Below are 17,124 nucleotides of genomic sequence, written 5' to 3' on the forward strand. Positions count from 1 at the left end.
CAGAAGTTCTTCACATGGCACCTGGGTACCAGGATTGCAAGAGGGGGTTGGCTTGAACTGGCCTTCTAGAAAGGAAAGTCAAGAATGGCATCAGTATAAGTTTGGACTATCTGTAATAACTTTTTTTAAAAAACTAGGCCAGCTCATTACCTGTGGTGATGATTTCAAATGTCAGCCAACTACCCAATGCATGGGCGTCCATCATTTGGTACAACGTGTCAACCAATGACTCCCAGGTAAAGTTGCTATTCCTCTCCCTCCATTTCTCATTCTATTTAACATTGTTTTTCAACAAAGAATGTGCATGTGGTGGCGGTAAAAGTGTTTCTAGTTATGGTAAGTCCTCCTAGTCATGTTTAACATGTTCTGTTTGAGCTGAGCATGGTATCACACATCTAGAAGTCAAAGCACTTGGAAGCCTGAAGTAGGAAGATTGTGATTTGAAGCAAGACTGATTAAACCTGGGTGCATAGCAAGGGAGCCTCACAACTAACTGTGATGATGATGATGTAATGTGAACATTCTGGCCATTCACAATGGCAGGTGCTGGTTATTTCTGACTTCTGACCAGCCCCGAGACTGCATCACTGTGCATTTTGAGGCAGTCCTTTGGCTATGTTGGCTAGACTTGGGGAACACCTTGTTCCAGAATTTTCTAAGTGCTGTCAGAACTTGCTATCGGACTACCTCCATTTCACCTGGGCACGCTTTTCCTCAGTCTCTTCTAAGGAGAAACAGAATTAGTTTCCAAATAAGTAGTCAGGACATCTATCAGTCCTGACACAAATTTTGCAGTTGATTAGGTATAAATTGGAACCTCTCTAGGTTTAGACTAGGTGTTAGTGCCATCTGGTGGTTATTTGAGGTACTTGACCGAAAACAGACCTCAAGTCCTTGTACCTGTAGATGTTTCTACATGAAAATCAGGGAGAACTCAGAAAGGAAAAAAACAAAAAACAAAAAACAGAGCTCCGCTTTGTTCGGTTCTTAAGACAGAGGAAACAAAACTCAGAAACTGGGTGTTGTGTTGCAAGTATTTAGTTCCAGAAGAAACAGCTCACATAGAAATAACTTTTCTTCATGCATGGTCTTCCGTTGGTGCTTCAGTCTCTGCAGGACCCCCTGGGCTCAGGCCCTTTAGCTTTGTTAATCTGCTTGTGGGGCTCCTGCCCCCTCTACATTCCTCTAAACCCACCCCTCTCTTCATCCATAAGACTCTCTGCGCTTTGCCCAAAGTTTGACCCTGAGTCTCAGCATCTGTTTCAATGCCCTGTTGGGTGGAGCCTTTCAGAGGACCCTCTATAGTAGACTCCCATTCTGTTCCCTCTCTTCCATAGCTTCTGGTGTCTATCCTGTTTGCCATTCTGAAATGAGATTTAAGCATCCTCCCTAGGGTCCTCCTGCGTATTTAGCTTCTTTGGGTCTGTAGATGGCTGTCCTATCTTATATGGCTAATATTCGCTTATTAGTGAGTGTATGCCATGCCTGTCTTTCTGCTTCCAGGTTACCTCACTCAGGAGATCTCTTCTAGCTCCATCCACTTGCCTGCAATGTCATGACTTCCTTGTTTTTAATAGCTGAATGGTATCCACAATTTCTGTGTCCATCCTCCGTTGAGGAACATCTGGGTTGTTTCAGATTCTGGCTAGTACAAACAAAGCTGCTATGAACATGGTTGACCAAATGTCCTTATGGAATGGTGGACCTGGACCCTCTGTTCAGATGTGCCAGATTGGCATCCCAGTCTCCATGTGGATCTCTGAGGGAGAGGAGCAGGGGCTGCCCCTATCATGAACTCAGTTGACTGCTCTCTGATCATTCGCCCCTGATGATGCAGCCTTGACAGGCCACAGAGGAAGAGGATCCATGCAGTTCTGATGAGACTTAACAAGCTATGGGCAGATGGCAATAGTGGAGAATTCCCCCCTTTTTTGTGAAGAAAAAAAGAAACTATTTCAGAGGATTGTAAAACATACTGCTCTATATTTATTTGTTTTTTAAAGTATTCAATAAGCAAAAAAAGAAAGAAAAAAAAAAACTTTCTTTCCTTATTTAAATCAGTTTCTGCCAGAATTCTTTCCACTAAGTGCATATGAAGTGATCAGTAAAGAGGTCAGCGTTCAGTGTCTTTTCTCTTTAATACAGTATTCCTAGAAGGAAATCACATTGAACGAGGGGCAGCACTGTTCATCCTTACCCACAGATGCCTGGCCTCTGAGACAGATCACTGCAAAGAGGAAGGCTGCCAAATGCTGGGTTTCCTCTTGGGCCAGAGACTCCTGCTCTTCAAGGCCCAAAGCAGTCCCTGGCTCTCAGTGCCCCTTTACTTTAAGAGCCTCGACTGTCTGCACATCCAGCTTCAGGGCATGGGAGGGAAGCAGGACTTCTGTCCCAGCGCAGCACCACACTTGGATTTCCTTAGCAACGTTCTGCCGAGAAGCACAAGGCCACCGTTTGCCACCATGCACACCCTCCCAGAGCAACTCAGTTCCCACAGCATGACCTGGAGACTGGGGCAACAGCCTTCTCACAAAATCAAACCAAACAACTGACTTTAACATATTAATTCCAACTTCCTTCAAACTCTCTGCCCTCACTGATCATTTTCCAGACACACTTCTCAGAGACAGAATCCTGTCCCTAGAAATTCTTTTACTTCTTTTTCTTTCGTGTTTTGAGATCCTGGTTGGATGCACAGTCCTCTCTCATGGTGAGCCAATTTAACATGTTGAAGATTAATATTCCAGGGGAGGTTATCTGTCTAGTCATCGCTAGGCAGTGTTAATGACTTTCATGAGATGATGGCTGCTTGGCAGTCCAGAGAAAGTTCAAAGATGTCAAGTGATACTATCAGGAAAGATGGATCCCCGAGTTGTATTATATTCAAGGAGCAAAAGTGCTCTAAGGGGAAAGATCAGTCCTAGAAACAATCTGTATTGTTGGCTTTACTTGACCCAGAATTTAAGTCAGAAATGCGATATATTAGATATAGTGTTCCTGTGCGTTAACAGATACCGTCTCCATAACTCTGTTTCAGAACTTAGTTTTCTTTAATAATCCTCCATCTGTCACTCTGAGTCAACTCCTGGAAGTGATGAGCTGGCAGTTTTCGTCCTATGTCGGTCGTGGCCTTAATTCAGACCAGCTCACTATGCTGGCAGAGAAGCTCACAGGTGAGAGCTGGTGGGCGGGGAAGGCTCCCCTCTAGTTTGGGCACTTGAGTTTTTAAAGCAGTTGCGTTACTACTGCTAATAATTACGATGATTGCCACACTTCACTGAATGCCTGCTTCAGATTGCCAGGCCTGGGGCTAAGTGTTCTTTTACTTTTAATTTTCACAGTGTTCCTCTGGGCCAACAGCATTCTGTTGATTTGAGGACAACAGAGGTCAATGGCCCCGCTGCGCAGTTGGGAGGCAGCAGAGACACATTGTGGGCTAGCCCAGTGCTCCTCGGCAGCCCTTTTGTTCACACTTGTTTCTAGGTGTTCTTAAGCCACGTTTTCTGAGTATGCTTTGTTGCCCTCATGGTGATGTTCACCCAGCAGATCATGATGGGCTAAGCACAAGAAATGTAGCAGAAACCTAAAGATACCAGCAATGACTTAGTTCTGCCCATTAAGGAAGCGTCGGCATCTGGATTTTACAGATGCCTTCCGCACTTTATGTACTAACTTCAGTCTAAGCTTTGTCTAAATTTCTTAAAGCCATCTGAATTTTGACAAGTGAGCACACTTAGCTCCAGGAAGAGCTCACATTGAGTCTGTACGCACTTGCAGTTAGAGTAGCAAAGCTTGTTCTGCATAGACTCTGGCTACAATATGGCTCATGTCATGCTGTCTTGCTTGCCATGTGCACCTATTGGCTCATTAGTAGGTATTCAAATATATGCGGTCTTTTGGACAATTTAAAAATTTACTTACTACAAGTTTTTGCCTTGAATTCAAAAACAGCAATAGTAGATATTAGTAAATGTTTATAAATCAGCAGCTAATAGTTTTACGCATATTAGCATGTTGCCAACAATAGTATAGATTAGTATAGATTGCAGCTGTATCCTTAGGATCTTTAACAAAATATCCACAGGAATTAGTTTCTTTAGACTTTAGATAGTATTAACCTTTGTAATACTATCTAAATATTAATCAAATACTATCTAAGTATTTATCTATTAATCAATACTAAGTATTAATCAAAATGGTTGATGGCTGCTTGTTGCCTACATGATTTCTAGTCTGTCCTTTTCACCTTAATGGGCTAGAGTCTTGAAAATCGAGGTGTACCTAATCATACGATTTTTGTTGTACAATGTTTAGTCACCACCCTTAGGCTACTCTTACTATCTCCAGTAAGTACCATGTTCCCCCACAGTGCCTTGTCCTCCACTGTTCCTCACTGGGGTGGCTTCTGTTCTCCCCCTGTGAGCTCACAATTCATGGAGCTTCCTAAAGCCATTGTTGGCTCCTCCCTCATGAAGGCTTCTTAGTCGACACTGAACTTGTTAGGCACAAGGATAACATATGAGACCTCACATAGCACTCACACACCATTTCTCCATCGCAAGGCCATAAGCAATGGAAGGAAGATGCTAAGTCAAGCACAGAATGCAAAGTCCCACTGTTGAGTTAAAATTCTTTTCTTTTTTTTTTTTTTCATTTTAGTTCAGTCTAACTACAGTGATGGTCACCTCACCTGGGCCAAGTTCTGCAAGGTACAGGGAAGTGGGGGTGTCATTGAGAAATTTCTTTCTGTATACTGCTTCTTTCTGAGGCTCCATGTCATTACCTGCGGGTTGGAAGATTTCCTGGATGGGGACGGCTTGAGAGAACTGTCCTGTCCTGCTCAATGGGAACGTTTGTAAGCATTGGAATGAGTTCTCTCAGTGATGTTGACAGTGATTAAGTCACTGTCCTTGTGATTGTGTGCCCCTTTCTCCTGATAGGAACATTTGCCTGGCAAACCATTTACCTTCTGGACCTGGCTTGAAGCAATATTGGACCTGATTAAAAAACATATTCTTCCCCTCTGGATTGATGGGTGAGTTTATGAACTCTATATGTCATTTTCTGCTTTAATTATTTTTTCCTTTTTCCTTTAAAGCATGTTTATGGGGAAAACATAATTGTAATTTCTTCAGAGAATATTCTATAATAACATAATGTACATATATACTATATATTGTATGAAATGTAAATATATATAATATAAGATTTCAGGTACAGTTGCTTGTGTTTGGTCTGTTGCTTATGGATGAAATAAATATGGATACAATAATGATAAGATGGGACTATGTCTTGCCCCTTGTTCTAATTTTAGGTACGTTATGGGCTTTGTTAGCAAAGAGAAGGAACGGCTTCTGCTTAAGGATAAAACACCTGGGACATTTTTGTTACGCTTCAGTGAGAGCCATCTTGGAGGAATAACCTTCACCTGGGTGGACCATTCTGAAAATGGTGAGTAGTCACAGTCAATGGTTGGGATATGAATTGGTGCGGTTGGCCCATAGACAGGTACTCATGAATTCTTCAAGTCCACATTGCCACCCTCCATCTCACACTCAGTCTGCACTGAACATACTCCAGAAGGTCAGACTTTTAGCCATGGAGATAACATGGGTAGGAAGAATGGCCACAAAGAACATCCACAGGAACCTAAATATTCTAGTTTTTGTGTTTTCAGGAGAAGTGAGATTCCACTCGGTAGAACCCTACAACAAAGGGCGGCTGTCAGCTCTGCCATTTGCTGACATCCTGAGAGACTACAAGGTTATTATGGCTGAAAACATCCCTGAAAACCCTCTGAAGTACCTCTACCCTGACATTCCTAAAGACAAAGCCTTTGGTAAACACTACAGCTCCCAGCCTTGCGAAGGTGATGCCCTTTGTCTTTACATTTCTCTTGGGATTTGGGAAAATGATGTCATGTAAGAACAAAATGAAGTTCCTCTTTTTGATTACTTTGGCCTTTGTAATATCCTGGGGTCATATGGAGGGCAGAGCCTTATGGTGTCAAATGATATGTCAGTGGTTAGTAGAATAACATTCATAGTGCTTCTAGACTTCACCATGGCCAGATCAGGCCTTCATAGGGCCTAGAGTTCATCCTCCATAAAACAGGAGTGCTGATCATTGCACGTCTATGGCTAAGGAAAAGGAAGGATGAGCCCATGAGTGTAAGCTTTCACAGCAGGTTTGTAGACTTTGTATTTTGTGAAGAAACTTGAGAGTTGAGAGCTCTTAACTCTTTGCTGTGTGTGAGAGAAAGAAGAGAGAGGATGGAACCCAGGCTTTGATGAAAATGTTAGGCAAGTACTCTAATACTAAATCATACTCCTCATCCGGCCTGACTGTAATCTTAAAGAGTATTTGTTCTCTGCCAGAGAAGAAACACGAGGATCTGTGCTTCATTCTCCTTGGTATACTTTTACTACATAAGGGTCTAGATTGTACAGACTGTACAAATTGGCATTCAGTAAATGTGGAATACATAAAAGAAAATTCATAAAATTATCTGTCTAGGGTATATGGGCTTCCCATTCTCTCATGAAAGCACCAGTGGCCTCTGTACCCACAGTTCATGAATCTTATTCAGCCAACCAAAGATCAAAAATGGTTTCAAAAAAATTACAACTGCATTAAGCATGTAAACTTTTTGTTTCTTTCTTTTAAAAATAATACAGCATAGCAATGCCTTAAACAACATTTACATTGAAGCTGGAAATGATTTAAAGCATACAGAAAGGTGTGCTCAGAGTCAAAACAAATACTACACTATTGTACACAAAGTTTGGAGCCCAGTGGGCTCAGTAACTGCCAGGTTTCCTAGAACCCAGTCTTCCACTGGGGACAGCAGAGTGAGTGTAAGGTCTCTAAGGATCTTCACCTGTAGTGAATAATCTCTTGGTACTGTCTTGTGGTATATTCTACAGCTATCACAGACAGTGTAACTTGTCTGAAGCAAATAAAATACAAAAGAAAACAAATACAAAGGACTGGCTCTTCAGTGGAACTCTGTATCTACTAGAACAAAACACAGATGTCAATAAACAAACCAGAGTTGGGAAACTGTACAGGCCCTAGATCAGCATGGGCACCTGGTAAGGCCCAGGCTTGCCCATTACTATCACTATGGTACCTGTGGTTACCGCGGGAAGGCTTCAAAACCTCTGTGTAGTAATAATGTTATGACTGGTGTCTTAATGAAAAGAACTGTATTCCTATGTGTGTCAGTCAAACAGCAAAGATTTGTTGGACTTACAATTTGGAAGGTTTCCATCTATAGAGGTTGATCCCATCAGTCTTAGGCCTACAATGAGACATCACAGTGGGTGTATGTAACCTAGAAGCAGAGAAGAAAGAGGCTAGTGTCTCTGTATTCATTATAAAACACACACCTGATGACTTTCCTTCCTCCAGACCCCACATTTTAAAGGTTCTCCTACTACCCAGCAATCCACAGACTGGCGAGCACTTTTAAGACAAAGACCTTTGATAGACACTATAGCACTATAAATTCCCACAATACACAAATAAATCAGACACGGCTGCCAAACTTAAATGCAACATAAAGGGCAGATGATGAAGTGCAGTCTCGATTATCAGACATTTTGGAGTCATTAATACGTGAAGTTAGATCAGCCTGCCAAGAGTTTTGTTGTTTGCCGAGGGCTATTTCTTCCATTCAACTAAAAGGTTTTGTGAAGTATGAGACAGCCACATTATTTATGTTCTTCTGAGCATTGTGGATATTTTCCTAGATGTTTCATTTCCAGTTTTATCAATAGTGCTGACATTTCCCCCAACATTGTGCCTCTCTGTTTCAGTTTCGAGACCAACAGAACGGGGAGACAAAGGTTATGTTCCTTCTGTTTTTATCCCCATTTCAACAATGTGAGTATCTGTAGTCATGTAAAATATTTATTATTGATTTGATTTTTTTTCTCAAAGAGCTTTTCTAATAGAGATGTAAGGGCAGATCAGAGTACATAAGACTGAGGATAAAACATTTTTAATGCCCAGTAAAGCATTTTCTGTCTCATTTCTCTGAACACATAATGCTAGTCTTCAGGGCACACTCTGCAGTCTATTAAGGCTGGGATTATAAAGCTGCCTCTTTATGTGCCATACATTGCATATCAGATTGAATGCTGTGATATGAAGTGATGAATTAGGCAGCTCAGTGTCACAGAAGGAGCCCAGACGAGCCTGGACACAGCAAGTCACCGTGCGCTATTATATTCTAATCCTTGTTATATTTTCCTGTTATCTCTTTAAGCCGCAGTGATTCCATGGAGCCACACTCTCCTTCAGACCTTCTCCCCATGTCTCCAAGTGTGTATGCTGTGCTGAGAGAAAACCTGAGCCCCACGACAATTGAAACTGCAGTATGTCCTCCCTGTCAATGTTGGTCTAGGGTGTTTGCAATGAAACAAAGGTGACTTGTGATCACAGGGTTGCAGCACTGCTCAGGCAAGGAGAAAGCATGGTTACTAGCGCAAACTCAAGAGCATACAGCAGAAGGTGCTATCTGCGTGGCATGCATGTTGCTAAGTGTGTAGGTATTGAAAGTTTAGCTTACTGGAACTGCTTTAAGGTGTCTACCGCAAAACCAGAGGGTCACACACCCTCTACTTCTCCCCCGGGTGCAGCCACCTCACTCCCCAGCTCTCTCCATTTTAGCAAAGGACACACACAGCCAGGGTTTATGGGTCTATTTTGATAGTTATCTTGGGTTCAGGTTCCACAAATTCCAACTTTTCTCGATTGCTACATAGCTAGTTCTTGTGGCCTTTCCATCTAGAACACGAAGAACAGTAGAAGCATAATCTATGTCTTGTAGAACTATGTCACAATCTAATATATCTAATATATAAAATATATACTATTTACATTATACATATTATATATGTGTTATATCTATATAGTCATATGGGATGCATTCTATTGGTTTCCATCCCCCAAGTTGTCAAAGGGCTCAAAATGTCCAATTTATATAAGGTGAACATACATCAAAGGGAAGACCTTGAAGGAATCTGGAGGCCCAGGAGCCTGGCACCTGGCTAAAACATCAGATGGTATTCAAATTCTTCAAGACTTCCAGGGATGGATGATCCATGCTTGCCTGGGATGGCTTAACCCAATGTTGGCTGTCCTTAACTCACCAAGTTATTTATATCTAACTGAACTTTTGCTACATTTTGCATCCATTTTCATATTAATATTTTTAGTTCAGTAAATGAATTTTTTGTTAATTAGTGTGTTGAACCCAAGCTTTTAACCAAGAGTTTTTGTCTACTGAGCCACTTTACCTGCCCCATGAGTAGACGTCTTAACGCAGGTTTTAATCTACTTGAATTATGCCTTTTATTTCAGCCCTAGTTACCTTAATGAATTCTTAGTTAATTGGTAGAAAGATTATAGATTGTTTAGTAGACAGAGAGTGTTTACTCCCTCAAAACAGTGATTTATTTGCAAAATCGTTTCCGTAACAATCATTTCCGTTTTCACTTTTAGATGAAGTCCCCGTATTCTTCTGAATGACAGTATAAACTGACACTTCAAAGAAGGAAGCAGGTGAAAATGGAGCCTGTCCTTGCCAAAGACCACAATTTATTTCTTAGCTTTGTAAATACCAGTTTGTAAAAATGACAGGAAGTCCGAAGCTCTCTTCCACTGGGTGACCCCCCAACTGGGAGTGCTGTGGCCAAGATGCTAAAAACCGAAGCTTCGGATAAGCTTGCGTGAAAAACTGCTTTAAAAACCAGTGTTAATAACAATATAACGGGACTTCTCTGTATGCATTTGTTTCTCATTTGATTTCTCAGGTATTATTTATGATTTTGCCTCTGGAGGTTATGTTAACATTTCAGGGTGGGCCAAGAACACAGAAATCATGCCTACATTACACAAAGCCACAGGAAGCTTTAGCAGAAAACCCAGATAAGAATCTTCAAACTAGATCCAAGATGGGGGAATGATGGGGCATGAACAGTGGTGATTCACAGGGCCACACGGATGAATCATGAAGCCTCAGGAATGCTAGGAAAACCTCATCACATCTGTGATGCTCACAGCTATTCATGCCACTGCCAGAGATGGGCCTCTCAGTGGACAGAAGGGTCCAGAGCCATCCCTGTATGTTGGGCAAATGCACTAATGTTAAAAGCACTGCAAGTGGATAGAGGGGTAAAAGTCTTGGGAGATGAAGCGTGGGAAGCAAGTAGTACCCTGGACCTTGGATTCCTGACATGGTCTGTAGGTCACACAGTTTACATCTCTAGAACATATCACTGTATGAGTTTAGCAATCCCTTCAGATTCCAGTAGTCTCTGGTCCTATAAACTTAATTTGAGACTATAGAAAGGGCACATACGCACACACGTACACACACACAGCTTACAGCCAGTTATCCATATCCTTGCTACAAGCCCCCCTTCACTCTTTTGCTCCTGAAGGTGGACTTAGAAGGTTTGTGATCGATGAGGACCGTGTCAGCTTCAGGACATTTTCAGCCCCTACTTCCCTCTGGAAAGCGGCCTCCTGAAATTTTCCTGAAACTGACAGAATTGAAGGAAATACTATAAATTTGGGTATGATGACTGGTTATTTTCCACCAGGAAATGCGCCAATGAGCTAAACCTTTAGAAAGGGTTTTTGAAGCTTCTCATTCCCTGGAATTTATCAGAAACTCTTACCCACGTAGCAGACATTTTTAAAGTTTTCAAAATGGCAAGGTTCCCTGTGTGTTCACAGCTGTCATGTGCTATTTGTGCTAGACTAGAAAGGACATGGAAGCTGGTGCCTTGCTTTCTTTAACAGAAGCAGAAGTTACCATATGAGTTCAGTAAGTGCTTATTTTTACTTCTAGAAAAATCAAAATAGGTTCTGTTTTCAGTTTAGTTTTCATTATTTTTAATCATGTGTAAGATGGGTATGTGCACATAAGAGCAAGTACCCTCAAACACTGGGGGCATTGGATCTCCCTGAAGCTGGAGTTACAGGCAGTTGTAAACCACCTGTTGTGGATTCTGGAAATCAAATTAGGGTCCTCTGGAAGTGCAGTGTATGCCCTTAACCAGTAGACCCCAAACCAAGATGTTAGCGTTGCAAGAAATTTGTCAACTGTGTCTTGTACTCCTGAGATCTTGGGTTTTGGTGACAGGATTTGGCCAGAGGCATCTTGTAAATACCTGTTAAGTCCAGTTTAAAATTGGCCACATGAGCTGCATATGCAATGAAAATGGAATTAGGCCATATTTCCACCAAACCCTACATTGTTTTTTCTTTTAACTGTGATTTGGTTTAGACTTCTATAAAATTATGGCTTCCATAACAGGAACTTATTTCCCATGGTTGGAAGAACAAGATCAGATGCCAGCAGGGGCAAAGGCTCACACCTTCCAGATTACAGAAAGGCACCGTTTCATCATCTTGAACCATCAGACAACAGACAGGGCACCGGGAGCTTACACGGGGTGACAGTCCCACTCCTGAGGGTCTGTCTTCATGATAGCCACAGTTAGATCCTCTGTGAGCAAATGCCTGACAGAAGCAAGGAGGGAGCATTCCACCATGGTGGGATGCATGGAGGAGCAGCGCTATATGACCACAAGGGCAAGGCTGTTCGCATTGTGACAGACCAGACAGAAGAAAAAGCAAGCCAGAACTATGGGGCGATTTAACCTTCAAAGGCCAGTGGCCCGCTTCCTCCAGCTGGGCCCACCTCCTCAAATTCCATAACCTTTGAAACAGTGCCCAGTACCAAGCATTCAAAATAAGTCAGGGGTGGATATTTCGGCTTTAAACCTTAGTATAGTCTAGTTATATCCCACAGCCATTATTTAGAATAATGATTCCAGTGTAAGAACTTGGGAGACACAAACCTTTGGTCCATAACAAGCTGATGGCACATAAGATGCATTTGATGAAATAGGATACAGACTTGATTTCAAAATATTTCCCTTCTCCTCTCACTGATCCCAGATCAATCACAGATACACATTTTTTAAATCATGTTTAATATAACCACTTGGACTAGGAAAATCAGTCAATAACCTGCTTTTCTTGCAAGTACTGGGACCTGAATTTAAAGCTGAAAACACATTAAAAAAAACAACAGCAAAACAAAACCAAAAATGTCACATTGGTGTCTGTTTGTAATCCCAGAGCTGGGGAGGCAGACAGGTGTGTCCCTGAAGCCTCCGCCAGCCTCACCAGACAGGCTAAGTCCAGGCCAGGCAGAGGCTTTCCAGGGAAGCTGGACAGCACCTGAGTGACACTCAAGACTGCCCTCTGGCTTCCACATATGGGTGCAAGCAATGGATTTTTCTTCACCTCACATGGTTCAGAGGCCCATGCAGTCCCAGAGGTAGAGGTGACAGAATTTTGGGTCAAGTGTAGGCCATTTCTGTACCAGCGAGTGGGATAAGGACGCAGTCTACACGTAGCAAACTAGCTACTGCTCACACCTGTTCCAATTTCTAACATTTTTTTTAAAGTTGACCCTGAACATTTTAGTGATTCAATCGATTGCATTTTTTAAAAATCTGGTTTATCATAATTAATAAACAATAAAATAAATTTTTTATTGTGTCTGTATGAGCTCCAACAAATCCATATAGCCGTAGACTTACCACTGGAAGGCATAGGCCTACCTGTGTGGATCCTTGTGAAGAGGGTGCCATGACAATGTGGTACTGGCATGTTCAACACATGGCTCCTTTTGCAGACAAAGATCTCCACTGAAAAGACAATGGAGGGCTAATGCAATGGTTCAGTGTGTTAAACCATGTACCATTGGGCCTAACAGAGCTCAGCTCCGAGAACACAGCAGCTTGCATCTGTCACCTATGGCGAGACTGAAGGCACAAAGGTCAGCCAGCCTGGAGAACAAAGCGTGGCAGAAACTAGGTGGGAAGAGAAAACTTACTCCTGAAAGTTGATCCCTGACCCATACATGTGCTCTGTGCACATATGTGACTGCCCTCACACATGCAAACATCAAACAGTAACAAAAAATAAAAATGGAATCTTGTCACTCCTGCTTGAAATCTCTGAATGATGAGTAACACTCCACATTTTCCCGGAATGGATGGATAGAATTGAGGGGCTCATGAATCTGAACAGCAAACCCCATAGCTTTATTTCCTCTATTGTCTAGCTGAGTTTAGATTTCCATCAATTTTGAATTAAGGGAAGCAAATCATAACCCATACCCCCTTTATATCACACTATAGTCATAGTTACCTCAAAATATTGTATATGCTAAGCAGAGCTTAGAAATTGCATTAATCAGACCCACTGCCAGATCTTATTTAAGGCCACTAGTAAAGACATGTTTACACTATGGCACAGAAGTGGTTTCAAACTGTTTTTATGTATTACCAAGTTCATCAGATATATATTTCAATGTAACTGGTGTCTTTCTTAATCTTAGGAGTTTTGTTTTATATAACTAAAGACATTATTCTTTGAAGATATTAGTAAGTTTTGTCAGACTGCCAAAAAGGTCCATAATAGAAAAGTATATTTAACATTATAGCTTTGAATAATGATTCTCAACAGATCTTTCTGAAGTCTGTGAGGCTTCAGCTCACCTTCACCTACATTCTCTCAGTTCCCTAACCCTGATCTGTCTATCCTCTCTGGATAAGTGGTGATACATGCTTCAGGCTCTGAACAGCCTTCCTGCCAAAGGCGCACACATGTCAGCACATGTGAGAAAACCATCTGGACAGGGTAAACGGTGATTGTGGGCTGGCACAAAAGACTGGCCTACTCATTCACACTGTAGGGACATTTTTCAGAATACATATGCACATATCAGCAGGCCTAATAGCCTATGGTAAGGTCTGAGGAGCTGAATTAATGTATGATCCCTGCTCCTGCTGTTAATGATAGTAATTCATTAAAAACCGTTCTGAGAACTGCTCTGTATCAAGTACTGCCCTTCTCGTTCAGGACTTCCCGTCTGAGTCACAAAGACATAGAGCGATTTCTGTTTCTGTTTGCTCAATTTTCCCATGGTGAGCAGACAGTGTCATTCTATATATTTACAGGAGAGAGGGTGATCATTTGCAGAGACACGTTGGGGCTGTAGGTTTATTTCATAAAATGTGGTCTAGCAAAGCTGTAGCATTGCAAAAGTGTCTCCTGAGACTACTGTGTCCTGGTGGGGATAAATGAACGCTGACAATAATACAGAGGGGCAGATTTAATAAGTGTTGAGGTCCTAAAATACCCATTGGAAGAAGTGAGTGAAGGCCTCTCCCGGGAAGTGACTCAGCTAAGAGTCACTAAAACACGGCCGGATACCCGTCCATGAACTCAGCCCATTAGCCAGCATCCCAAATACCAGCAGGTAAAAACTTGGGCTATTTCAGGAACCCAAGGGAAGCTAATGGTGAAGCCTGCAGCATAGACAGAGTGAGATAAAAAGAGAAAGGCAGGTGAGACCAAATCATGGAGGACCCTCTGCGGGGAAAGCTAAAGGCTCTGGATTCTACTGGAAATGTAGAAAGCCAACAGAATTTTAAAATATAGGAGGCGATGGAATAAAACTTGTTTCATTATATCTGTTTTTGTTCAAACATCTAATAAGGATTCTTTTGAAACGAGCACTCCACGCCCACAATTCCTCTGTGTGGAATGGTTCTACAGCACAGGACATTTAGGACTCTGCTCTTGACTTCCTGCCCGACTGCTGCCTCAAAATCCTTCGTAGGTTTCGCACTTAGTCCCACATTTTCATTTTGCCCCGGGCTCTGCATTCTATACAACTGGTCCTTATGTATACGGTGCGTGTTGGGATGTGGAAGTCGGGTTTCCGTGTGGGGTCCTCTCCGCAGAGACCCGAGTGACCAGCTGGGCAGGTCCTTCCACACACTACCTAGACTGGCGTCAGGTTCACCTTAAGAAGGTCTTCAGTAGTTGAGGAAAGCTACAGAACCTCAATCCCTCCGCCTCCCAGATTCAGTTAGGTCATAAAAATGGCAGCAGGGCCCAAACTTTTTTTCTTTGTCAGCCAAAGTCAGATATGTCCCAGTGACTAAGCAGGTCTCCTCTGTTCACCTCCCGTACCTCTGTGATGATCACCCTGAGTGGCGGGGGCCTGAACACCGGGAAAGGGTGTACCCCTGGCGCCTCTTCCAAAACGAGGCGCCCACACCCCATCAGGGCTTAAGGCCGACGGTGCCGGCTGAGGATCTGAAGTAGCCCGTGTGCAAGCGTGGGAGGGAGGGTCACGAGGAGGAGGGCGACGCACCGAGGACCCCCCTCCCCACCCGGGCTCCACTCCCTTCACGCCTCCAGACCAGCAACCGAGCTCAGGCTTCCCCGCGCGGGCCGGAGCCTTCCGAGTTCCCACACGGCCCGAGCTTGCGCACTGCGCGGGCGGGCAGGCTGTGGGAAAGCCCCGCGCCCGCGCCTGCGCGCTGCCGGCCGGCGGGCGCTTTCGCTTTTCGCTTTCCTCTCAAAGCAGCTGCTTCTCGGTGCCGGCTGGTTTCCGCGAAAGCACGTGGTGCGGCTCTTCCCAGCAGCTGCCTCCCTCCCTCGGCCGCCGGCAGCGCGCGGCCGCAGCGCCCCTAGCGGCCAGCACGGTCCGCGCCGCACGCCGGGCCCTTCAGGCGCGGCTGGCCAGGGTGCTGTTCAAAAATGTATGTGCGCGCCATCCACCACCCTAACTTTAACACCACAGAGTACCTTCACTGGGTTTTGTTTATTTAACATTTGCAGGATTCTTACATTACAGACTGCCTTTTATTCTTTTTTTTTTTAATTTAGCTGTTAATTGGATGTTTTCCAATGTAATTGAATTAGTCTGTCAGGAAAACGGTGAGATTCTGTCATTTGAATTATGCTTTAGTTTGTCAGCTAGAAGACGTTTCACTGATACAAATGGAGCTTTGGTAACAGTATTCTCCAGCACACATCTTTCACACATAATCTATTCATTTCCTTATGATAGATTACCTGTAAAACCAAGAATATTGTAATAGTTTTAACAATCTGACTGGATCCTCTATATTATAACCCTTGCCTGATGTGGGATGCTGGGCACTCAACCCAGCCCTCCCTAAAGGCAGAACATGCTCTTCACCAGTGAGCTATCTCTCTGCCCTCAGCATTATAATTTTCAGCAGCATTTTGCATGATGTACCACTTGTAGTTAATGAAAAGAATGTAGTTTGGCTTTAGGTGGCCATTCTCCAAAAGGTGTACTGGGAAGAAAAATATGTGCATACAGCAAGTCTGAAACATTACATGCACTTTGCATTTTAACAAGCTTGCATGGTACATTGCTCCAATAGAGTTGCTGTTAGGTGAAGAAAACACACACCAAGATAAGGAGTTATACAAAATCTAAAACCAAAGGACTCAAACAAATTTAAAAACTGTACATTTCCATTGTGTTCCAGATAAACAAAAAGAGCTTTCCTGGCTCTGCACAGTAGCAAGACTTACAGTCGGCAAGGAGGGGGAGAAAGCATTGGCAGGCATTTTTAGAAATTCCAAGAAATTCTGATTATAGCAATTCTACTGACAGGAAGGTGCCGCCAAGTTAGAACCTGTCAGCTGAGAGGCAAGGGGAGGTCTGTGAACATCTCACTATAAATTTATTTGTTGGATATTCAGCTGCCATTTTTTAACAGATTAAGGCTGTGAAGAAGGACCCCAAACCTAGCAGGTTTTTGATGAAGGTGTCTTCAGCACACATAGAAGGCGTTCCTTGAAGATATGCTGCAGGGTGGGGTGGGGGACGCTGTGGGAAAGGCAAATGAGCCTGTTCCACTTGCTCCCCCCCCCCCAGATCTGTAACAGTGACCTGGTATATAGGATGTGTACAACAAACATGACTTATTTCCCAACTCAGTGCAACAAAGCAGCCATTTACCATTGCTGCAGAGACTAGCAATGGTGGGAAACAGGTCTGCTCACCTGGATGAAGCCTGTTACATTTTGCCTGGGCTTTCTCACGTGTCATCATTTCTCAAAAGGCTAGCCCTGACCTCTCCAGACATGGCAGGACTCTGAGGTGGTATAATACTAGCCTCCAACTGCTACAATGCCAGATCTGTTGCCTAATATTGTTCAAAGCAAGTCACAAGCCAGCCCAGATTCAAAGGTGGA

At 43.1% G+C, this 17,124-nt stretch overlaps 1 protein-coding gene across 1 annotated transcript in view; it reads left to right on the forward strand.

Moving 5' to 3' along the window:
- Positions 1-9,776, forward strand: part of Stat4 (signal transducer and activator of transcription 4) — a 96,954-nt gene extending 87,178 nt beyond the window's left edge. Inside the window, exons 16-24 of the mRNA XM_055617056.1 lie at positions 138-236; positions 3,038-3,173; positions 4,660-4,709; positions 4,941-5,035; positions 5,315-5,451; positions 5,678-5,869; positions 7,821-7,887; positions 8,273-8,381; positions 9,511-9,776. Coding sequence (XP_055473031.1) covers positions 138-236; positions 3,038-3,173; positions 4,660-4,709; positions 4,941-5,035; positions 5,315-5,451; positions 5,678-5,869; positions 7,821-7,887; positions 8,273-8,381; positions 9,511-9,537 — 912 coding nt within the window. The 3' untranslated portion in view covers positions 9,538-9,776. The remainder of the gene's footprint in view (positions 1-137; positions 237-3,037; positions 3,174-4,659; positions 4,710-4,940; positions 5,036-5,314; positions 5,452-5,677; positions 5,870-7,820; positions 7,888-8,272; positions 8,382-9,510) is intronic.
- Positions 9,777-17,124: the final 7,348 nt, after the last annotated feature.

The sequence above is a fragment of the Psammomys obesus genome, unplaced genomic scaffold (genome assembly GCF_907164565.1).
Source record: "Psammomys obesus unplaced genomic scaffold, mPsaObe1.curated_primary_1811, whole genome shotgun sequence".
NCBI lineage: Eukaryota > Metazoa > Chordata > Mammalia > Rodentia > Muridae > Psammomys > Psammomys obesus.